The sequence below is a fragment of the Parambassis ranga genome, chromosome 12 (genome assembly GCF_900634625.1).
Source record: "Parambassis ranga chromosome 12, fParRan2.1, whole genome shotgun sequence".
NCBI classification, from domain to species: domain Eukaryota; kingdom Metazoa; phylum Chordata; class Actinopteri; family Ambassidae; genus Parambassis; species Parambassis ranga.
In genome coordinates this window covers 9,665,271-9,689,516 of record NC_041032.1, presented here as the reverse complement: position 1 = coordinate 9,689,516, position 24,246 = coordinate 9,665,271, and the positions used below count along the sequence as shown (strand labels likewise).

At 40.7% G+C, this 24,246-nt stretch overlaps 2 protein-coding genes across 2 annotated transcripts; one reads left to right on the top strand and one right to left on the bottom strand.

Moving 5' to 3' along the window:
* Window positions 1-429: 429 nt before the first annotated feature.
* Window positions 430-14,285, bottom strand: ermp1 (endoplasmic reticulum metallopeptidase 1). The gene is made up of 16 exons (XM_028417177.1): window positions 14,181-14,285; window positions 13,712-14,099; window positions 11,985-12,289; window positions 10,152-10,279; window positions 9,965-10,070; window positions 9,328-9,474; window positions 9,140-9,232; window positions 7,471-7,683; window positions 7,130-7,350; window positions 6,271-6,445; window positions 5,760-5,950; window positions 5,325-5,477; window positions 4,999-5,201; window positions 4,785-4,900; window positions 4,520-4,683; window positions 430-4,195 (listed from the first exon to the last, which is right to left on the bottom strand). The coding sequence occupies exons 2-16, from the start codon at window positions 13,984-13,986 to the stop codon at window positions 4,019-4,021; spliced, it is 2,667 nt and encodes an 888-aa protein (XP_028272978.1). The 5' UTR covers window positions 13,987-14,099; window positions 14,181-14,285; the 3' UTR covers window positions 430-4,018.
* A 2,083-nt stretch (window positions 14,286-16,368) lies between these two features.
* Window positions 16,369-20,576, top strand: oaz1b (ornithine decarboxylase antizyme 1b). Its single transcript, XM_028418368.1, is given in 6 exon segments — window positions 16,369-16,571; window positions 19,395-19,446; window positions 19,448-19,534; window positions 19,663-19,835; window positions 20,218-20,303; window positions 20,406-20,576. Coding segments are annotated over 6 exon segments (654 nt in total). The 5' UTR covers window positions 16,369-16,446; the 3' UTR covers window positions 20,537-20,576.
* Window positions 20,577-24,246: the final 3,670 nt, after the last annotated feature.

The following is a 24,246-nucleotide window of genomic DNA, read 5'->3' as shown; positions in this document are numbered from 1 at the left end:
AATGTAAAAATCATCCCATCCATTCAACAGATAGATACCCTGTTAACCAGATCAATCCCAGTAATCCCAATCACAACAGTCAGATCAATTACTTTAAGTCCAACTACCAAGAAAAAGTGAAACAAACGGAACAAAAACAGTTAGAAAGTAACATTGGTAACACTCAAGAAATAAAATTCAATTAATAAAAAAAACTAATATAAAAATAAAATAACAGACATCCTTTAATGTTAAGACATTTCAATGTATATCCCACAAAAGGTTTCAGTCAACCTGACATGAATGACGTCTTTTGTATGACTGAGTGTAAAGATAAAGCTACAAACACGCTGTGTGCAGTGTTTGTTCAGCTTTTCGGTCTAACACATTAGATATTGTTGCAAAGTAACTATTAAAGATTTTTGTTCCGATTCACTTTATACTAATAAAGGAGTTTTTTTTTTTTTTTGGGGGGGGGGGGGGGTGTCTCTCCAGTAGCACTAAGCTTTAGTCTAACAGCAGGGGAGCTGGGGGGGAGAGCACCAACAGTGTAGGGTGAGCCATTTCACAGCATTGAAACATTTCCTGCTCTGCCCCCACATGTACAGTAGTTCTTCCTGTGATCTTTACTTGTTATTATCCTCCCATTTCATGTCATAAATACTAAATACAGTTACATTTCTGCCAAGTGGTCAGAAACATGAAGATGCTGAAATATAATTCTTTGAAATCAAAAATCATATACCAGAACAAGAAAAAATATTAATTTTGTTAATTTTTCCAATAGATACTCTGCATATCAACTCTCTATATAATGCAATATATTTTGACATTTATAAATCTCTGATAGCCCGCACAGCACCACCAGCTGCCTACAAACATCATGACTCCCTCCACCTGCAGCTCTCAATGTCAGCTTTCAGTTGCTCCTCATTAGATGTTGAATCAAAAGGACAAAAACTTCAGCTCTCACTGCTAACCACCCTGTTATCAGGTTAAAGATGATCTACTGATGGATCCCAGAAGCCATCAGTCAAACACACACACAGCCACCTGCAGTATTTATGAGGGTTGATTGATAAGTTTCTGTGACCCTGCACTGCAGGACAAAGCGGGTTCGGATGATGATGATGGATGGATTGATAGGTTTACGGCCAAAGACTAAAGTCAATTTGGTATTTATGTTTTCAGTAATTAAAAAGTGACTGGCATCTTCAGGAGGAAGAGGAAGCTCCTAGAAAGCTTGACTTAGTGTGTAGATGTTGGAGGGCATTGTGCTGAAACATGGATGTGCTGTAATCTACTAGATGGCACCAAACGTATCAATCATCTGTCATTTTTAAAGGCTGTAGCCACCTGTCATGTGCTTTGGTAAAGCATGCATTACCCTTTAAGAAGCACAGAAACACTTCACACATCAGCTCTCTACACTGTTGACCAACCAGTCACATAAAAGCAGGTTTTAAATCTTGCCGGCCTGACAGAAAACCAGAGAGAGCTCCCTGATGTATCATATTATGTTCTGCAGCAGATGGAGTTTGACTCACAAACGAACAATCGACATTTGAGCATTTCCATGGCAACTGAGTAAGACTATACAACAAAATAAAGAGAACAGTGTGGACAACGTGGCAACATCGAAATCTTCATCCACCAAGCTGATCAGCTTGTTAATCTGGTGCATAAAAGGAATAGAGCACAGTGGGACATTCTGTTGAAGACTGTGACGGATCTTAAACCTTGCGGGATGATTACATAGAAATGCTCTACAGCGTGGCACTTCATAGCTGTTAAGACCACTGAGATGTTTGTGTCCACAACAGTAAACATTTTGTGTATCTTTGGAAGCAGAACGTTAAGGCCTCTGTTCACGTTTAATGTCAGACAACACGGATCACTCTTCACTAGGTGTAACACAAAGTGGACAAAAAAACGATCACTTCATCTCAGTCGATCTCCAAACATACAGAACAACAGCCAGACTCCACTTTGAATAAAGAGAGGGGTCAAACCATCAGACTCGTCAGTGTGTTGGACAGCAGGCAGGGACTTTCCTCAATAAAAAAAGCATGAACGAGGACCTCTTAAGATAAATCTCACAGATGAAGCATAAAAATAATCTCTCTCTAACATTAGTTAGCTAAATATCATCTAAATCTCTCCAACAATACCATTCGAACCAAGAGAATTAAAAACAAGGGTTCTCTTATCTCTGTGGAGGTAGTGATGACACTGACTGTAACACTGAGCCACAAAACGTCTCATACTAACTGGATTGTGGTTGTGATACTTGGGCTCTGAGACAACAAAAAAGATGGAGCTCCACATGAAATGAGACAGGTAACACCATCAAAACAACCACACAACAAAGGTGAAGAAGTGGACACAGTTTACACTAATGGTCCTCTCCAGCAGCACCAAAGTTTTACATTCTTAAGACACATTTCAGCACAAATAAGGAAAAGACAAATAAAAAACAATTTGGCTCACTCTGAATAGTGGAACTCTTGATAAATATGTGGACTAACTCACACATTAACACTAATTCTGGGTAAGCTACGAGTGTTTTGCTGCACCAGTACTGATAATGACAACAAAACAATCAGTATGCCATTTTGTGTGTTTTTTATTTTCATTTTCAATAAATGGTCTATGTGCGCATGTGTTTTTTGTTTTACGCCTATCTAAATCTGGGATGTTGGTTATTTTCAGGACTGGTTATCCTTCCTTTAATTGCATTAATGAATGAGTCTAAAAAATTATGAATGTGTCAGAAATTACCAAGAAATGTCCAGGTCTCCTAGATCGAAATGTTTTCTTTGCTTTCATGTAAGACAAACAAAAACAGAAAAAAAGCTGGAACCAGAAAAAGCAGGTTATCAAACTACCATCAGATTGATTAATTCTTGCTTTCTTTGTAAGTGTCCTGGAGGCTGAAAGATGTTCATTGGTGCTGCTGGAGACGGCATAGTCAAGTTTTGTTTTTGTTTACAATTATTATAACAGTATTATTAAGAGCATAACTTCCATGTGAACCAGAACAAGGTGACTGATGCAGTCTGCAGAGCTGCATTACTGGTTTCCCATCCAGTCACCTGCTTAATGAACCATTTGAAATCATAGGATTGTCCTTGTTTCCTTATGAGTTCTGGTCTTTCCAAACCTTTCCGAACGAAAGTAACACCTGAACTCATGTGGCAAAACCCTTCAACACAGACATCAACATTACCCTCTAGAATTACTCTTTACAGGACACCTTGACTTTTTCTGAGCCAGCTGTTTCACATCATCCTCATTAAACCACCCAGGCCGCATATCAGTGGTCTTAGTAAGGAATGGTGTTAAGCTTTCACAGTTAGCTTATTACCTAATGCAGCTGTGTGCATGTTAATGAAAAATGACTTTCAAAGTGTCAAAGTTTCCAGTTTTAGGTTGAAGAAGAGGGGCCAGACAGACACAGGTTACAGTACGTAACGGCACCTACAGTGCACATAGTGGTAGTGGTGTTAGTTTTGCAGAAGAAGCCAGAGACACATTCAGTTCGACAATGGCCCAAGTGGTTTTGCTGATACACACAACGCAGGGGAGGGGAGTTAAGCCGCCTGATGCTCATCATTCAGGAAGCGTTAGCTTGAGAGAGGAAGAAGAGGGGAGGAAGATGGCGAGGTAGAAAGTGGGGATGGGCGTGAGATAGTGAGTAAAGCAAAGGCACGAAAGATTAAGTAGAAAAAAAATTAACCCCTTTGTTTCACTAACCAGGAGTGAGCAGCAGTCTGTAAGCTGGCTGGTTAGCTTATATCTGTCATATCTTCCTGCTCAGTTAGCTACTAAGCCTACTGACACAGTGATGGGGGTCTCTCAGGCAGACTGGGAGGGAGCGTGAGTGTGTGTTTGTGTGTATCTGTGTCAGAGTGAAAAGGCGGCAGGACCAGTCTTTAGTATTGTTTTTTCAAAACGTCTTTTTCTGTCAGTCATGGCGGGGGTGGCCCCTGTGGCCCTCAGCTCTCCTCTGAATCAACCTCTGTGATGTGCGACATCCTCAGTATCGGTACATGTCATACGTACTAACCCAGGAAGAAGGGAAAGCCCACTTGGGAAACCTATGGAGGATTTCCTCCATCTGAGCAGTCCTCTGGTCTGCCCCAAAGAAATAGTGGGAGGAGATGGCAACTGAGATCATTCCCTCAGGGCCGGACGGGTCCGGGTCTCTGGGAGGCTGAAAGATGAATGACACCATGAAGGTCAGAAAAGGATTTAAATAGAAGTGTGTCTGTCACAGTCTGAGGAGCAGGGAGGTAAAAGGTTAACTGTTTATTGCTGTGAGCAAGGCTTTCAAATGATTAGCCAACATTTTCCTGCTGAGAGTGAAAGGAGAAGACTGATCCCACTGACGTTAGCATAAAGACAGAAGGCACAGCTAAACTGCTAGCCTGTCACTTTAGGGTGCTTTAAATAATTCACAGGTTAAAAAAAGCAGGAGTGATATGAAATGTTAATGGGTATAACAAGGACAGCAAGACTTTTTAGCAGCACACAGTACCTGTATTTCAAACCAGAAGGTCCAGGTGGGGGCGGTGAGGCCGTGTGAATAAAAGACAAAATATTCTCCACTCAGGTCAAACTGAGGTGTCCCATCACCAAAGGACCATGTGGAGAGGCTGGCACCTCGATGAGGCATCAGATACAGAGACATGTGGCTTGGGCCTGCATAACACAAGACAGGAGAGGGCATGAGTGAGTCAAGCGGCTCTCAGATCATGTCTTTAACTTTTTATGTCCTCAGAAAGTGATCACATGCTCCTGACCTTTTGCGCTGAACGTCATCTTGATCGTACCCCAGGTCGTCTCCTCTTTGGACAGCAGGCTGAACTCCACCGGAGAACTTGGATGCACTTCAGAAGCAGGAAGGTACCAATTCTTTCTGCAAATACACAATACTTTGTTAAAGCAGAAATAAAAATAGCCCTAATTGTAATACAGGAAATGATATGGTACAAGCTACAAGGGAGCATTACTGACTTGCTGAGGAACTTGACAGGCAGGAACCAAGGATAACCGCAGAAGGGTCTGTCATCCCGGCAGTGGGTCCGAATGCTGTCGTTGAGCTCAGGGATGTGTGGTGTGACATATTGTATGCCTGTGTAATCAAAGCTGTTGATCCAGAGACCCGAGTCTCGACTCTCCACCTTGCCCTGGAGATTGTGCATGGTCCGTGTTGTATGCTGCACAGAACCAAAAAACACTTTTCTCAGTCTGTGTGTAGGAGATTTCTATTAATCTTCAACATATGGATGACTGTCAGTGTATATCTGTGCTTCAAGTGTATGTTGTGTTTTTTTTTCAACCTGCAGGAAGACTCTCTTTGGCCGTGGGCTGTCTGGATTGCCCGAATAAGGAAAGAAGAGGCCGCAGGACACCAACAGGAACATGACGATGAAGACTGAGCCAAGGCCTGCCAGAATCCACTTTGTGCTCCGTACCAAGTAAATGAAGTGCAGCTGAGACAGACATAAAAAAGTAACAATTAAATGGAGAAAATGTTTATTCTGCATTAGAAAATGTTTGAAATATTTTAGTAAGTCTGCAAGATTTACATTAAATTTTTCTACCTCTGTCAACTATACATAGTTGCTTTGTTCAAGTTGCTCAAACAAATGTTGCTGCCAGAAAATTCAAAACAGTTGTTTAGTCACTTCTATCCTGTTTATACTTCCTAATGTATAGACAATGTCATACATCTAGATTTCATTTATTGCTACACGTAACAAGGGAATACTCACAAAAAAAGAGGAAAGGAAGATGGTTGCCAGGGTGACTAAGGAGGCCAGCACCACCTCCGGCGGTATCTCGGTGCCGCTGCGGCCCATAATGGGTGTGAAAATCTCAAACACCACCCAGATGAGGAACATGAAGTGGACATAGGGCAATGCCAGGCCCAGCAAGTAGAGGACACTGTATGTCCCTGATGCTCCTGAAAGACAAAAAAAAGGAGTTTTCTATAACCCATCCAGCCATCAGACTGTCTGACAAGGCCTGTGTTTAAAGCATACTGAACAGTGGAAGCTAGCTAAAGGTCATTCTTGGTTTACTTCCAGCAAATAGAGCTCTGCATCAAATATTTATCCTATAATAAGGATGCAGAAGCTACCAAAACTTAAGAGCCAGTCATAGGATCATAGCACAGATGCACACACTGGATCCAGCAACCAAGCATGTTTAAGAAGTCTTTACTTTCTCCATTTGTAGTATTTTACCTTTAGACCATCAAGATAAGCAAGGCTGAATGTTTACCTCTGTGTTTAAATTCTTTTGCCAGCAGCAGTCTGGTAGCCAGAGGGAAAGCCACCATCAGCATGGGAACGTAGGCTGAACACAGGCCTTGCTGGGTGAGCCATACCAGGCTGCAGCACCACAGCAGCAAGCTCACGTCAAAGTAGAGATCACCCAGCTCCACCAGGCGGACGCCCTGTGTGCAAAAACATACCACAAAATAACAGGAATGTGAATGAGCAGATTAGAGACTAAGGTAAAGTTAAATAAGTCATTAAAATGAGTTATAAAATCTACAGATGAAGAGGAAGTTGTTTCCTTAAAAACAAGTGGTGGCATCTTGTTCTCTGTTGTAAGTAAAAACAAACAGGAACAAAGAACAAATGACATGAGATGAGATGACTGTGCACTTCCCACACTGACTCTATGAACAAAATGAAGCTCCAAACCAGTGAGAAGAGCTGTACGTAAACCCAGAGCTACAAACTTAAAAAAGATTTCTAGAAACGTGTAAAGATATTAGTCTGCTCTTTTAAACAAAAAGTGCCAGTTGTGTATAGACTTTCTTATTGTAGAAAATACCATTCAGAATTAGGGCAAAGAAACATTCTGCGCTTTCAATAGGCATATTGTTTCACTGGAGTATTATGTAATCTGGGACAAAGGTTAGCTTGTGTCCCTTCTGGAAAATGGCCACGATAAGCTGGAGGTCATATTGTGGTGAAAATCAACATTCTACACTGGTCTCAATCTTTAATTAACACTTATATTTATTTGCATGTCATTTGCACATCATGTCCAAAGAATTTTAAACTTAAACAAGGCTCTTAGCAGGCATAAATGCTAACATTTCTATAGCTGGAAAAACTCCATCACTCACCCCGTAGTACAGGTTTTTGGCCAGCGTGTGAATGAGGATCATCTTCCCTGTGGCTGCACTTCCATATAGGCAGACAGAGGCATAGAAATGATTGTACCAAAACATGGAGCGGCCCAGCAGAGTGATGAGCAGAGCCACAATCAGCACCGACAGCAGGGTGACAAACCAGCTTAGCACCGCCACACCAGTGGCACAGGCCAGGTCTCGAACATAGCGCCCACCTTAAAGATGTGAACATAGGCAAACAGATGCTGTAACATTCCTTTAAAATCAGAAAACCACACACAACAAGTTCAGAAAATGACACACTACTACATGCACATGAGGAAGTGCTGACCTACCCCCATTGCCTGGCCGTGAGGCCTTTTTGGCCAGATAGAGAAAGGTGGCTGTTGCAACCATGTAGTTGAGGATGGTGCCAACACGGGCCGGGTAAGCCACCACAACTACCCCCAGCAGGTCAAAAAACACCATGTTGCCGTGACGATACTCTGAGGAATCAGCAAGCTTCTCAGACATTACCAGATGCTTCAGGACCGCCAGGATGTTGTCGCCTGGAAACAGGAAGTGAGTGGAGAAAAGGTCAAAAGTGAAATGTTAACAGTGAAAGCTGTGCAGTAAGGTGCACAGATTTAAAATACAAAATGTTTCCTGTGCCGGTATTTATTGTAAATGGCAAAACTGTGAATTTGTGGTTGTGGTTGTTGGTTTGCACTATTTGTAATTCTATCCCTGCAATAAGAGGAAGTAAATGGCTTATATGAGTGAATGTGAAAGTAAACAACTTTGCTATCATATGATGAAAGGAGTCATCCTTCACAAAGCTGACACATCACATGCAGGAGATTCACCTTTGCCACATTCTGCACAGCCACCCAGAGTTTTCTGTGGCATTTAAACTATACACACATCAATATTTAAACATTTAGTAAAGTACTTGTTCACTAAAGAAGTAAACAATACTCTGTTGAGGCTTAGAATAAATGATAACTTTGTGGTAATTATAAAACACATTATGAAAAATGATGATTCGGGATCTAATTCATACTTGCTCATACAACACCCACACACTACTACACCATATAAAAATTCTCTCTAAAACAGAACCACTCCCTTATACTCACATAATAGTTTTTATTCCCCCATGACCGGATATGTAAAAAGAAAGATGATAAGATCTTACTGATTCACTCTTATAATCTACTGTTCTCACCCACATACACTATTACAATAGTGCACAAAAGTGGGTGTGAGTTTCCATAAAAATCAGCAAAAATCATAAAACTGCATCATGATCAGAAATGTGAAGGATGTAAGAGGAATCTGTGCTGTTCTCTAAACTGCTGCCTCCAAGTCTGAACAGTTAACTACACACATACACACACGAGACAAAGCGCTATTGTTCTTCCGCCTGGTAGCCCAACAAGTGTAAACAACACATAGTACAACATTTACTTGTTCATGTAGGGCCATAAATCCGCTGTGTTCATCACAAAAGGTGCAGAGGTACCCTCTGTGCTGTGTCCGCCTCTCCACTTTACAAAACTGTTCTGTCTCCTGCTTCACAGACTAAAAATACCTTCTACCTCCCTCTGAAAATTTACTTTCTCTCTCTCTAATAATTCATGCCTTTCATGGCATGTTACTGCGCACAGAAGACGAGAAGATAGATGTCCAGTAGCTGCTAAAGATGCCAACAGTCTCAAGTGTTTAGTGCTGACTGACTGGATTCTTTGCTAAGGAAAGCAAAGTAATTCAGCAACACAGGAGCACAACGTAAATAAGAGCATTATTCTGTAGCTGGTATGTATGTTTCTAAGAAGTAATAAGATCAGGGAACTGCTGAGAATTCAGAGATCAGCAGAAACAGATACTGCATGTGCCGCATGTTTGTGACAGAAAAATCATTCCATTATCAGACAGAGCTTCAAGCTGCTGAATCATTTTCTAAAGACTGGTAAACATAAACATAATTAATATTTAAGTATGGATGCATGTGTGCTGAGTTACCAGCTCTCTGGATTGAGTCTGTCAGGATCCTGTTGGCTGTGTCATACTTTGTGTGGTAGATGAAACCATTTTCAATAAAAGCCAGATCGATACCTAAAAAACAAAGACATACACATGCAATAGAATTAAAGTGTAAAACAGACTTTGGCAGCCATATGATTATCTTTTTTAATGCCTGCTATTTTTACCTGGGATGTTACCAAAGTCCCTATAGATGCGAAAGTCAGTGTCAGAAGGGATGATGCCGCTCTGAAAGACCTCCTGGCCGACCACAGAGGCAAAGGGGTGTTTGGCTGCATGAACGTAGGCCTGGACCAGCCATGGATTCTCTGGACCTTGAGGGAGGCAGGAAGGAAGAGCTGTTTAGATATTTGAGATAATTATAGAAAAGACAATTGTGCAATAAAGAAGCAGGCAGTTTAAGCTTTTTTTTAAAACTTCCTGCACATTTCCATTGTGTCCAGATGATACTGTTTGTATAGTACAAAGTGTTATAAAAACAAATATAATTTAACAAATATAAAATTGCATTTTAATGTCAGGATATTTGCAAAATTTAGCTTGTAAAGAGTGGGCCCAGTTTTTAGTGTGATAATCTAGGAGAAGGAAGTGGAGAAAGAATGGACTAGACTGTGCTGTGTTCTCTTGTCCCATCAACAGTCACATATAGTGCTGGTCTCTTGAAGAGTCAGAGCTGAGGCAAAACCCCAAGTGGCACAGACACAGGAAATGACTCCTGAACATTCTGCCTTTGTCTCTGATATTAGTCTCTGTACATGCTAAGCAACACACCATGCCAACTCATCATAAATAAACAATAAGTACCTGTCTGGAAAACAACCTCTTTGCCTCCAACACCTGCAGCCTCCAAGTTAATGAAAGCTCGCACCTGCTTGGCCCATGGATGCTGAGTTATGAAACCATGACTGGCCTGGTGGAGAGGTTGCAAAGAGATATGATAAGAAAAAGATGAAATGATAAGTGCTGTGGACCAACCGGTTATTCATTTTACCTGCAGTATATTCTCCTCTGCCCCATTAAATAGGAAGATTACTCCATGGAGAAGAGGAGTGGACTGGTTGGCCAGAGAATGGAGGACTTCCAGCATCACTGCACAGCTCACTGCATCATCGCTGGCACCTAAGACAAGGAAGCAAGTGTATGTGTGTCAGGAATATTAAAAAGTGTGCTCACACTCTTGTATCAGGCAGCAGAAATTAGTCTCGACTTGCCATATACACAGAGACATACAATTGTGACTGCATCACACCAGTGTGTCCTGATGCAGTGTGAGATAAAAAGCACAGATGGTACAGCTGATAAGTGCACCAGGAGAAATTCACAAACACATGAGAATGCAGGGAGTGGACTCTGTGAGAAAACATGCAAAGAATGCGACAAGCTGGTTAAGGTGAATACAAAGGAAAAGGGGGTAACAGCAAGCAGAAAAGAAAAGAGCATGTGAACAGGGCATGTGATACAGAGAGATTAGACAGGTTAGTGGTGAGGAACACTAGAGGAGAACGAATGTAAAGAAAGGAACAAACAACCCCTAAGATCAGAGAGTCAAACTGAGACATCATGTGCTCCGGCTTTCTAGACTCAATGTGTTCATGGAGCAGGCGGGGGTGGGGGATGGCTCACTGTCTGTCTGTGTACCATTCATATGTCCCTGCCACTTACGTCAGCGACATATTAATCCCTGTCCCCAAAAAACTCTGAGAGTTCACACACAGTCATTTGCAAAATAGGTTTAAACTGAAAAAAATGTTTACTGTCCTGCTTATGTGGAATAAAGTATGTGTGAGACAACGCACTGCCTTTTCTCTTCCTTTGTTTGTCCAATATTATTTCTTACATGACCAAATGTTTAGAAAGAAATCAAAGGTTTGCCTAGCAGAGCTGGACATAAAAATGTATGTGTATCTTCCTGGTCCACACCTCTTGGGTCAATTTCCTTTTCCGGTGAAGCTGTGTGTGAATATGTGTTTGTATGAACTAGGAAAACATGTCTCAAGGGTGTGGAGTTTAACACTGAAAAAATTAAAACCAGACAAAGAAGCGATGACTGCAATGTGCTACCTATCATTAGCAAAGTGATTTTTCAGTGCAGAGTCAAGCAGCTTCTTGTTAAAACCACACTGTGGCTGTTTGTAATAAATTACAAGAGCGATCCAAGTTTTTCTAGTTTGTTATCGCCAACAGGTTTCCTGCATTCCAGCATTTTAAACACTTATTACTGATCAACAATTTCAAACTAAAGGTAGAGAAATTTTACAGTGTAATAATAACACTCAGCAGGCAGATTTCTGCTTTTGTTTGCTTTCTTCCTATAATGCATAATGTATAAACTTTTAACCTTCTCCTAAAGGGATGACTTGATTGTGCTTATGCCCTTGTGACCCTTTCATTATAGATAGATTTATCCCACAGGGGGAAATAGCTAATTAACTGTGTATGGCTCTGTAATGATTTACTTGTGATTCTCTGATAACAAAGGGCATAAGAAGTGAGCTGCTCAGAGAAGACCTTCAGCATTCCTTCAGAGACTTCTGTACGTGTATGTGGCTGCTCCTACTTGCAGGAAAAAAGCACTAGAGTGATCAACAGTTGGTTTTCTTGGTTTATTTCTAACATGAATAGGATAAATTTTAAAATTTTAAACTTTATTTTACAGCTGTGCAAAGTAGCTGAGTATGGTGATCAATTACAGCATTCTGTTGTCTGTTACTTCTAAAGAACAAACTGTTGCATTTGGATGCGATTCTGATCAATTTGGAGGACTGTGTCCAATCTACTGAAGTTCTGTAAATTAAATGTTAATGAATGAATGATTTTTGTTTACCTGGACTGTTTGCCACTGTGTCAAAGTGGCAGTTGGCAAGCATGAGGTTCTGCGCGCCTCCCTTTGGCTCCAGCCTGACAGCAATGTTGGTGACATGGTCGTAGAAGCTAGTGAAGCCTCCTAGAAAGTCAATGGAGAAGGAGCCTGTAGGACGCTGCACGTCTACTGTGAGTTGATGGGGGCCTGTAGCAGTCTCGACCCGGATGCTCTCGATCTGCTCCAACAAGTAACCCACTGTCAGGACCTCGTTCTCCGGGCTCCCCACTGGTCGAGGTCCAACGCTGGTGATTCGCTCCAAGTGCTGTCTAGAGTGTGACGTGAGGGAAGAGTGAGGAGGGAACGAGACAAAAGAGAATACTGTGTTCCTCTTAAACTGCAAAGGAGCAATAAACCAAGACGATGTGTTTCATCACAAGGCAGCATATCTAATTAATTCAACATCTGTTTACAAAGGAGTACGTAGTTACACAAGTCACCTTTGAGGTTTCAGAGATTAAATTTAATTACCAACTGTATGTGTGAGCGGGTTTACATGGTTACAGACACATGCACTTGGTTCATGTGTGTTTTAGAGAGAAACCACCAGGTTGAGCAAACGGTTGGGATTTACAAAACATTTATGCAAAGCCTTTCATGCAAATGCTGTAGGTTAATAATGCCAGAACATACAGTATAGTGGCTTTGAAAATAAACTAAATGAAGTAGACCTTCCTTCTCCGTACATACCCTAAGTATGCCCATATGCCATATTTGTTTCTTTATTTCTACTCTTTCTTTTAAATGAAAGCAGTTGCTGCGTGTTTACACCAGCTGTTCAAGAAATGGCCAACCTTGCCCTACAACACCCACACCAGCAAAAGTGCTGCAACTGGCTGTCTGTTTTATGCTTCTAATTCAGATCTGGATTTACAGACCACAGACTTCTGAAAGCAATGATTGTGACCAAAGAAGCTCAGGGGCCCTAATCAGTTCAAATGCAGCACTGACTTATTTCTGAAGCAAACAGCCAAATGATGGCAAATCCTGCTGCCCAGCACTTTCACTAGCTCAACCGCAGCCCTGCTGACCTCAGATTCACTGCAATAATCCCTCTTTCTCCCAGGGAGTAAAAAACTGATAGCAGCCGCTGCACTGTGAAGCTGGACAGGTCCATTTAGTCTGAAGATGCAGTAGCTTCTATCATCAGCAAGATGCATGGCGTTTTCTGTAATCCTGCAGGCTGCATTTATATTTAATCTTCTTATTGTTTGTGGGAGGCTAGCTTCTAACGATTACTGTCAATATTGATCAGTCTGAGTTTTTAAAACCCACATTAGTCATCTAGCCTACTAAAGAAATGATTGATTATCCATATATATTACTTTAATATTATTTTACCTGAATTATAAAACAATTTTGGAGCCTCTGACATTTCGAGTTTATGGAATAACACTGTTGTTTGCGTGTCTATTGGTTGTTTTAGCAGGATTAGCAGTGTAGTAGCTGCATCATTCACACTTCTGGTGGTTACTGTATCCCTCCTGAGTCCAACTCTTAACAAACACACCAACCCAACACACCTCTGCCTTGAAGATATAGGTAGAGGTGGCCCGGAAGAGACACCCGGCAGTGGTTTCTAGGCAGCTCTGTTGTCAAACTGGAGGAAAGGTTAGCCGGATCTCTGCTGCGTTAACACTTACAAGTCAACAAAATAATAAAACAACATAATAATAAGCACACAAACTAACCTGGCTCTCACTGCATTGAACTCGCCGGTCGGCTTTCCAATGACAAGCTGCTGCAACGACAAATGAACGAGTCCCCACAGCACAAAAATAAACACACAGACCAGGGAAGCTGCCAGCCCTTCCCGCAGCAAGTATAAGCTCACTTCGGGCTTCCTCTTTGGGTCACCGTTGTAGCCGTTATTCCCACACCGGTCCTGGGCTCCGTTGTTATCTTGAACCACATAATGTTGTGTCCCGAAGGGTTTTATTCTCCGGATAGTGGTATCGCTCTCCATTTTCGAGCCAGCGGTACATCAGCAGCAGAACGTCGCCCTCAGCCGTTGCCTTTTTTCCCCCCTGAACGTCCGACGAATCGCACGGAGGGACAAACTTAGTGAGAGAGGGCGGGCTGTGGAGAGTGGGAAGAGCGAAAACATTATGCATAATAATGACTCCACCGTTAGCATACGACAAAGTGTAGCCTACTCACTTATCAGTATCTTAAACAGAGGCTGTCACACTAAAATACTTCAACGAAACATTCCTGCCACTGCAGCCAGTTAGCTTAGCTTAGCATAATCAGTACTGAAGCAATCTGCTGGCTTGGTTTGTTTCATTTTTCAGGCAACCACCTTATATTTAATCAGAATCACAAATACTTTATTGATCCCAGGGGGAAATTGCTTAATTTAATACCTAACTTATATTTTTAGAACTGTATGTTTGTTGTTATAATGAATAATGTTAACCTATTTAATATGGAAATGTTTACCTAACATATGAACTCATCTTTACCACCAAGTTAAGAAAAACTAAAAATGCAAGTGTTGTTGAAGATAAATGATGCTGATTTGTCACCCCCTTGTGGACCAGACAAGCCTTAGCCCCAGGGTTTTACCAGACTGAGAGTCATGTAAAAGTGATGTGTCTGCAGGAATATGGTATTCTGTCCATAGCCCCTTTCCCAGCTCCACCAAGTGCTTCCAAATATGGAACAGGAGCTGAGACCTCTGTCAGATCTGTCTTTTTTCATTTATCCTATGTGTCATAATATGGCAGTGGTGATGTATTATTATACTTAGTGTTTGATATGATTTATGTATCATTTTTGGCCATGTATTTTAAATGTGTGTATAATATTCACTGCTGGTGATGATGTTTCAGTCTTTCTTCCACACAGCTGTGTCTGCCCTTCAGGTGTCCTTTTCCTGTCAGTGTTGAAACCAGTGTTAGGATGAGCCACAAGGTAGAATCTGTGTTGTGTGTACTTTATATATTTTGCATTACTCAGCACGCAATAGTCCTCAACTGATGCAGGCATCATGAGGTATGCACCTATCCAGTGTTTGTTATGAATAACCTTAGGTGTAGTTTGCACACAGTGGAAACTGAGACACCCTGTGCCAGTACAAAGAAAAACAAGCAGCAGCATATTATGCATTCATAATTCATCATTTGTCTGTGGAGTAGCCAAAGCTCACTGATGCACATGGAGTGGCTTGTGTGGCCTGATCCAACAGATGAGCTGCAGCAGCTCAAACTGCTGAAAAGGATTATTCTGGGTCTTTTAAAAGATTCAGAAAAGATTGTGATGTTGATTAATTCAGCTCCAGATCCTTTTAGTGCCAAAGAAGATTTGAATTATACTTGTTAAATATGTTTAAATTGAATATGCACAGTGACCGCTCTCTACTGGTTGAAGCCTGCTATTGCAACTTAGATCAATTTCCTTTTCTACATATAAATCAATGATCCAGATATGCGTATTTATGTCATTTAACCAATAGAAGGGTGTTACAATATGCTAAAAAAAAACTTCTCTGTAAAATGATCATCTTGAACGTTTAAATGCAGCTCGTAAAATAGAACTACTTCCACTTAAGGAGAGTTAAACTCAAATGTCAAAAGTCAAACTTATTAAAGCCTGCTCAAATTAATTAACATTATGTATTTATCCAAATTAAATTGCATCTAGCGACGATTGAGTAGTAGTAATCATATGCAAATTGTATGCTTAGAATGTCTTTGTTTAAAGTTTTCCTCTGTCATTGGTACTTTTCCATTAGACGCCCCCTGGCAAACTAAAAACAGCTAACACAACGCAAGCTAACCTGTTTGTTTTTTCGCCTTAGCATTTAAAGCTAAGTGTGACAGACACTCATCTTGTTTAACATTAAAATCAATTTAAATGCTCAGTGACGGCATACGATATTATTTGATTATTTGACTATTAAATGTAGTCAAAAGTAATGGCCTGTCAGCTTTTGTAATCACTTATGTTCATGTTCTTTGACATCTTGACTCGTCCTTTCGATTAGCGTTAGCACCGTTAGCATTAGCCCCTATCTGTCAAGGCAGCACATTTTAGGTGTAGAAGCTACCGTCTTCCTCTTACAATGTAAAAGTCTATTTAATAAATGCCTAAATTGAACTAAAGACAAAGTAAAATAATAAAGCTTTGTCACCTTTTGTGCAAAAATACATTTTTTGTATCAATTTTGCAGATCAAAACACTGGCGGCTTTGCATTGAGTATGCTATTAAATATGTAAGTAAAATACAACGTGAACCTAAATGTGGACGTCTTTTTTGTACATTCCTTGTATATTGTATCTTACTTTTATTTTGAAGTGATAGAGGAAGTGGTATTGGGTCGTTGTTTGCCTCTTGGTTTTAACTAAGGACTCACTGACGGTTCACTACTGATCGGAGTATAGCAGAGAGCAGTCAGCCCGTCGTGTCTCTACCCGAGGCCGGATGGTAAAATCCAACCTCCAGCGGATCCTAAACAGTCATTGCTTTGCTCGCGAAAAAGAAGGAAAACAGAAGCCCTTTACTACCATGGCGGATTTAAGTATTGGTATTTGTGACATGATTGGGAAGTAAGTACACGATGAAAAATATCTCACCTAGCTAACCGCTAATCGTGATGTGGGGGAGGGGTGGCTAAGCTAACATAGCTAGCAGCCATTTGAAAAGCGGAAGTAGAGGGTATTTAATTTTTACTGTACCGCGTATACACAATATTCTCAATAGTATACTCTTGTGTTACGTGTATGTTATACTTTTACACACTGCCATGATATATTTACGCACGTACTCTTCGTGGGCCGACAGATAACTTGAGCAGCATTAGCCTCTAGCGTCTTCGAACTTGTGTTACGTCACGGTAGTTATCTGAAACCACTAGCTTAACTAGTGGATGTAAACATTTAATACTTTTTATTATAAAAGGGTAACATAACAGCTGTCTTGATGTGTCAAAAAGACGCCATAATTATATCAAGCAAGGTATTTAAATAGTATTGTTTCAGATCGCATACAGTCGGTTCACTGTCAACAACTCGGCCCGAACGTAGCATCAACATATTTGACTTTGGTGACAAGTGCTCTTCACGCAACTGTACAGGCGTGACTGTGTGCGTAATTAGACTGGTAATCGTAATCCCGTGTTAATAATTAGTGGCACCAGAATCAATTAGCTGTATAAATGTAGGTGAGGTCGGCAGGTGAGCACGTTTCTGTCCATTTTGACCTCGTGAGCTGATGGCTGAGTCAGGTTGCTTATTACGCAATTGGCATTTTTACTGCAGCAGGATGATGAGGTTATACAGTGATGGCTCGTTGGAAGGTGACACGTACATTTCTGTAAATAAGGCCTTAGTCGTGCCGTTTTTACTTTACAGCTTGTTTTACAGGGAGTGACATCACTAAAGGGCAATAAAAGGATGAACTTTGTAGCCCTAGAAACAAAATGTTCGGATGATTAGTATTTTATAGCTCTCTAAAGTTACTGATTTATACGTTATTTCCTTTTAAATATATGCAGATGACAGCAAGACAGAGGATTTTGAGATTCTGATGCAGTAAACTGAGTAACTTTGCTTTTTTCCATCAAATAAAGGTTTCAGGTAATAAATGTAAGTTATCAACAGTTGACTGTATTGACTCAAACGTATTTCATAGTTGATCGTCTGCTGATCATATTGTAGCATCAGCATCTCGTTAATTTACCCCTGTGGGACTTTGGATCTCTAATGTAGCAATGTTTGCACCATAAACAGACAGCACAAGGTGCAGGGCTAACATAACTGTAGGGCTCATTCTATCAAGGGCTCTGCTTCGACTTATCACTCCGACATTTCAGCTTTAGAGTGGGTGTTTTGTTGGTGCTTTTAGTAGCAAGTAGCTGTGGTTGGTTGCCACCCACTGCATCCTCCTATCGCTGCATTGCATTATTGTGTTCTCTTAACAACTCTTTAATCAGAGAACGATTGTTTTGGGGAACAGTAAACCACACACTACTAGAGCCTACTGAGTAAAACAGATTGTGGGTTAATAAATCATTTTAGCTTTTGTGTTTGTTAAAAATGAAGTGGTGGTTAAAAAAGAAAGGTTAGGCTGCCCCTGAATTCAAGTTACGTCAGATAGTACAAAGTCATTATTGTAATCCCAGATTATACTTTTTATGTAGTATGTACACTAGGCTTGTGCAAAATCGTATCGTGTGCAATTATTCGTCAGAAAAAAAATGATTGATGACTGATTAATATTTACCACTTATCGATTACGGCGATTAGTGGCTCGTCATGATGACGCATTTTTTTTGTGCGACGTCCTCTCCCCATCACCCGCAAGCGCGCACATGTGAGCCCACAATAACAATAATGGCGGAAGGCAGTGGTGTTCAGTTAAATGATGCGGAGCAGCACGTTCCTAACGGAGGCTCAACGTCTGTCACCATAAGCCGGAGTACGAAGAAAACCAAAGAAAGCGCAACGAGACCACAACGCCGGCTACTAGCTGTAGTATATAGTTCCGCGCATGCATACGCGACATGCATTAGGTGTGAGGCGTGGAACGTTGGTTGTTGCCATAGTAACTGAATATTTGTTTGTATTAAATGAAATCACTTCGACCCGAGAAGCTGCCTCTTGATCTTTATTTACGAACTCCACAGCAAGATAGGAAAACATTACAACAGCGAAGTCTCCTCCAGCAGATATGGAAAGAAATCCAGTCAGCCGAGAATCCGTGATACATTTAGTCAGTGTGCTCCTTACGACCAAAGCGCCGGAAGAACGTAACAGGTTGATTTGCACAGACATACATTTAAATGTGAAATTGTCCAGTTTGTTTTTTCTGCTGCTGTTCTACAGTATGAGTGAAAACATACACTCGTGTGTGACATTCCAGTCACAGGTTCATTTGCACAGACACATTTTTTTTTAACTTGAAATAATCACTGATGTGACGTTTCTAAACTTATTTGTCCTGTTTAATTTTAATGTTGATATGCACTGCTCTGTGACCTTAAAATAAGAACATTTGAAGGACAAAGTTACTTTAAATGTTTGCTTCATTATTATTTTGAAGCGGTTTATGCATCTGTTATCAATACATATTTCAACCATGGCTGGTTGGTGACTAATCACTACTCACCAGCTTAACCTGTTAGAATGTAGTAGTTAACTTGACTGATGATTTGTCAGTATCATTTTAGAACAATGTGGCGATTTAGAGTCAAAAACATGTAAGTGCAATTGTCATCAATTAATCGTGATTAATTTTTTTGCCAATATCGCCCAACCCTAATGTACACCTTGTAAAATGACTTTTTTTCTGTATCTCATACCTCTTGTATCTGTAGGATGAATTCCATACACTCTAATGATTATACCATGTCTCTGTCTGCCCACCCCCAGCATGTCCCTGCACAGTAGTAGTACCCGCGGCCCGGGGCCTCTGTGGTGCTCCTGATGCCCCTCTCCCACCCCTAAAGATCCCAGGTGGGCGAGGGAATGGCACACGGGATCACACTCCTTCAGCTCGGCCGCTCTACTCGGTATGTGAACTATTGGCAACATTACATTCCTAGCAGAACACTTAAGAGAATCATTTGCATGACTTTTTAAAACATTCAACATGGTCCACTGTTGTTTTTCATATGTGTTATTTTCATATATATTCCAGGACCGAAAGTTGACTGTAACGGAAGAGCCGGCAGGGAATGGTCGCCCCGGGATACTCCACTTCCAAAGTCGTCCCACCGTTACCAAGACAATACAGTGGGATGCTGTCCTAAGCAGCAGTGCACTCTATGTGGAGATACCGCTTGACCCCCTTCCTGAAGGCAGCAAGGAGAGGTGAGGCCAGATTAGCAACAGCCAGACAGGCTTAAACAGGCATTTAAAGATAGAAACCAGGCCTTTATGACTTCATTAGCAGACCTGATCTCACAAAACTGTCACGACAAACAGTTTAAACAAAAATACCTAGACATTTTAAAGGTTTCCCAGGTGATGAATCCTAGCTGCATGTGCACCTTCACACAGTGCCACCTGCAAGCTTGAGTACTCATTAAATTTAGCTCCATTTGAAACATGTGCCCAGGCAGAGCCGTTAAAATAATCAGCAAAACTCATCTAATCCTTTGAGGATAAGCTTGAGATTTAGCTGGAGACTCGATTTAGTTGTTGCCTGCTTGTTTTCTATTTTCTAACCCAAGCCGCCCTCTGTTCTCTCCAGTTTTGCAGCTCTTCTTGAATATGCTGAGGAACATCTGAAAGTCGTTGGCGTGTTTGTCTGCTTTTACAAGAACAGAGATGATCATGGTATGTGCTAACAGACTTATTTTCTCACCATCCATAATTCATCCATCCTTTGAACTGAGTAGATGAACTTTAACATGTTCTCTTCCTCTCTTTTTTTTGCAGCTAAACTAGTGCGTACCTTCAGTTATCTGGGCTTTGAGATTGTGAAACCAGGCCATGCCCTCGTCCCACCTCGACCCGACGTTTTCTTCATGGCCTACAATTTTGACCAGGACTCCTCGGACGAGGAGTAGCTTTCTAGACAACCTCTCCACCCCCCCCCCCCCCCCCCCCCCCCCCCCCCCCCCCCCCCGCTTTAAGCATTTTTCTTCCCATTGTGTGTTTTTCCATACAGTCCCAGCTCACTCAAATACGCAGCTGTCTGTGTTGAACCCTGGGCTGTAGCTCTCTCTCTGTATGCAAGTATTCACTTCCCCATGCTTTTTGTGTTGAAGGGAACACGTAAGCTGTGTATCTCCTGTTTCCAGCATCTATCTCTCTGTGTTTCATTAGACTATTCTCATTCAAAATAGAGGAGGGAATCTTTGTTTTTTATGAGTTACAATCATATTGCAGTTGTTGAGTTTCAGTATTTCTATTTCCTGTAAAGACATTTGTTTTATTTCCTTTCATGACATGTTAAGGTGGAGGATTCATTTCTTGAATGTAAAACAAAAGGTCATCAGGTTTATACTCGGGTACTCCAGCAGTTCTTTGATTGGCTTAATAAAAATCTCCAGTATTTTTCGTCATCTGAATTGAATTACAAAAACATCTCAGTGGGACCAGTTTTACTTTGTAGCACTAATATCCTTGTGTTAGCATATTAGGGTTTTTGAAACATTACTTTTTGGCAACAGCTCCAATAATTGGTACTTCTAGGAGAACATTTAGACGAGAAGCAGGCAGAACAGGTGAATGCTGTTGCATGTGTCTCATGTTGGCGCTTCAGGTTCCAGTGAAAGATCTGATGAGTGTATTGGTACAATGTGAAAGGAAAGTGAATAATCCAAAGTGCTTTTGCTTCTTTTTGCCATGTATATCTGACAATAGTGTAGAAGTTTTTGTTTCGGAGGTTGAAAACATGCTGTGGTGTTATGATTGAACTGTCATTATTCGGATTAGCATTCCTTTAAACTTTTTTCATGAGTTTGATGTTCACCTGCATCGTGGTACCTGTTGTGCTTCTGTGATAATAAAACAATAAAAACAAAAATCTGTTGCTTTCTGTGTTTGTTCAGCAGCTCTAAAGCCCAGAAAGTGAAAAGTGAAAAGCAGTAGTCATCTTTGCTCTTATTATGTAACACAAATCACATTAAATAGGCACTGGTTGTGCTGCAGCTGTCCTGTAATCTGCTGCACAGGCTGCAGAAATTGAAATAAAGTTATACAAGCAGGGCAGACATCCAGGTGTTATGTTGTTTTGTCACCACCAGGGGGCTCCATACTACACAACTACTGAACAGCTGAGGTTTAAGCTGCATCAGTGGCCTCTTGAAGAGATAGAAAGCACCTAATTTAAAGAATGATTTCAGAATTAACCTTGCATTTAGACTTTACTAATATCTATTTATTAATAAAGGACTCCTTATATTTTATCCGTTCACCCACACAAGTGATTTTACTTAATTTTGCTGATTAGATACTTCAGAAAACAATCTCTACAAACTTCATGTACAGAGCTACAATAGAAACAAAAGTTAATTATACCTTATTACTGGATTTTTTTCAAATGTAATAGACCCAAAATAATAGAAGCTGCCTTTTACAATTCACTTCCAGTCTCATCTCCTTAATCAGAACACCTGACGCCAATTAGCTGTGTAAAGGTTCACACACTTTTTCCCAGCCTGGGCCGAGACAGGAAATGAAAAGTACAACAGCTTGTGTCATTAGCTTCCTCAGGCTGTGTTTGATTACAGATCAAACCGCACTCATGAGCAATTAGTATAGAATTCCAAAGGGCTCAAAAACCTCGTGCTTCTCTAAGGATTTTCTGGTCAATTAATGCAAAATAAAAAGTTATATTGTGTATAATTCTGTAATAAAAGTCTGTAAAACAGGACAAAAATACAGATAAACCTTTGTTTTCTTGAATCCAAATATTTAATAGGTACATATCAAGTATTGTTATGACATGTATAAAATTTCAGATCACAATATGAAGCAATGAAACTCCTCAGACTGGCTGCAAACGTTTGAGGTCGCCAACATGAGAATGACTAATGATTAAAATAGAAGAGAAGCAACTAAACAATAATAGAAAAACGTGTACAGAGACATAGATAACAGTAGGCATTCTAAGAAAATTAAACGTGACTTCTCAAACTTTTTTTCTTCAATAGAGTGCAATAAAAATGAAAAACACAGCACTGAAGCCAAGCGTCCACAAGACGTCTAAAAGTTGTTAGTACTGTAGGTTCATGGAGGGCAGAGGACAGCGGAGGGAGACGGGGAGCAAAGGTCACAGCAGAGAAAGTAAGGAGAGCTATCAGCTTGCCAGTCAATGCAGGAAGAGAAAAAAATCTTAACAAGGAAGTAATGCACATCACAGTTAGTTTTGACAACCATAGTAGCATTTGTACTTGCATGTTGTTGAGAAAAACAAAATCCTGAATGATTGAACAGAAACAAGGACATCACCACAAACAAACAGCCTGCCAATGAGAGGGGACCAAGTGTCGGCAACACAACAGCTTTCATCTCTGGTCTGAACGTTAGCAGAGATGTGGGCACAAAACATGGCTTTGCCTTGAAGGCTGTTACACAGATGTGACAATGTCGCTGAATGAGGGAACACATTTTCCCATAAAGTCAGATACATTAACTGACCCTCTGTCCACATCGCAGATGAATGTGGACACTGCTCCGCTGCTCTCTTCCATTGGGTGTTTGTTTTTAGTTCCTATCAGACCTGCCAACCATGGACATTTTAACGTACCATATCAGCAATGAACAATATGCATATCTGTGTCAGATGCAGTGAATAAAAATACATTTTAACTCTATGTTCGATGAGTAAAATATATTATACAGACTAGTGTCTTCTGCAGCAGTACAATCAATTACATTGATTCTTGATCACTTGTAATAGTAGGTAAAAAGGGGCCTCTGTCTGACCGGTCATCACAAGCCTAATACTGTTATACCCTAATACTCTAGGAATAAAATGACACATAGGACTATTATTATTATTATTATTATTGGCAAGATCAGTATTATTAGGTAGACATTAAAAAAACTATTTATGTGAAAATTTGCACCATTTAAAAAAGAAAGACTTCAACTTAAAGGGTTAAACCTGTGAATCTTTTGGTATGCTGCATTTGAAATCCACACCGATGTGTGTAAGTACAAGGGTAATTGTTTGGGTTAATGTTCCAAGCTGCCACTGTGCACACATTTGTAATTTGGGCCATGAAACAAATAATTCTGTTTTGTATTCAGGTTACACTTGACATCATTTAAAATCCTGTGTCCAACCTATAGAGCCAGAAATCTCTTTCTGTATTTAAATACAGCATATTCAGGCAACAGTAATGAAACATTGGTACATGACTGCAGCACACCTATGGTGCATGAATGGTGCTCATCTACGTCAGGCTCCACCACCGCAAACGGAGACAGATGCACCTCAATTTTCTGGATGTAATGTGACAAATAACCCACATCTCTACAGCTGTGTGGGCAATTACTCATCAGGCCAAAACGGAGTAGATCACACTGGATAGCTCTCCTGTGAATGTTATACTGGGTTTAACGGGAAGAACAATAGACAATGAATATCTGCTGAGCACAATATATGCTAACCATCTTTGTGTGAGGTCCTGCTTGATTGTGGTTGCTTGGTAACACTAGGGACTATCCACAGTGTGTCCTTTCAGATGTCACTGAAAGGAATATGTATGCAGCTCATCTAGTGTTTACTTCTGGCAGGTAAATCCTAATTTTCTGTTACAAATAC

Excerpts from the sequence above, each read along its gene's own strand:
- ermp1 (XM_028417177.1), bottom strand. The coding sequence starts at position 13,986 with ATGGAGAGCGATACCACTATCCGGAGAATAAAACCCTTCGGGACACAA. Across the intron at positions 6,446-7,129 it reads CCAAAAACCTGTACTACGGG|GGCGTCCGCCTGGTGGAGCT; the intron begins GTGAGTGATGGA and ends TTTTGCACACAG. Across the intron at positions 4,684-4,784 it reads GATGACGTTCAGCGCAAAAG|GCCCAAGCCACATGTCTCTG; the intron begins GTCAGGAGCATG and ends TGTGTTATGCAG.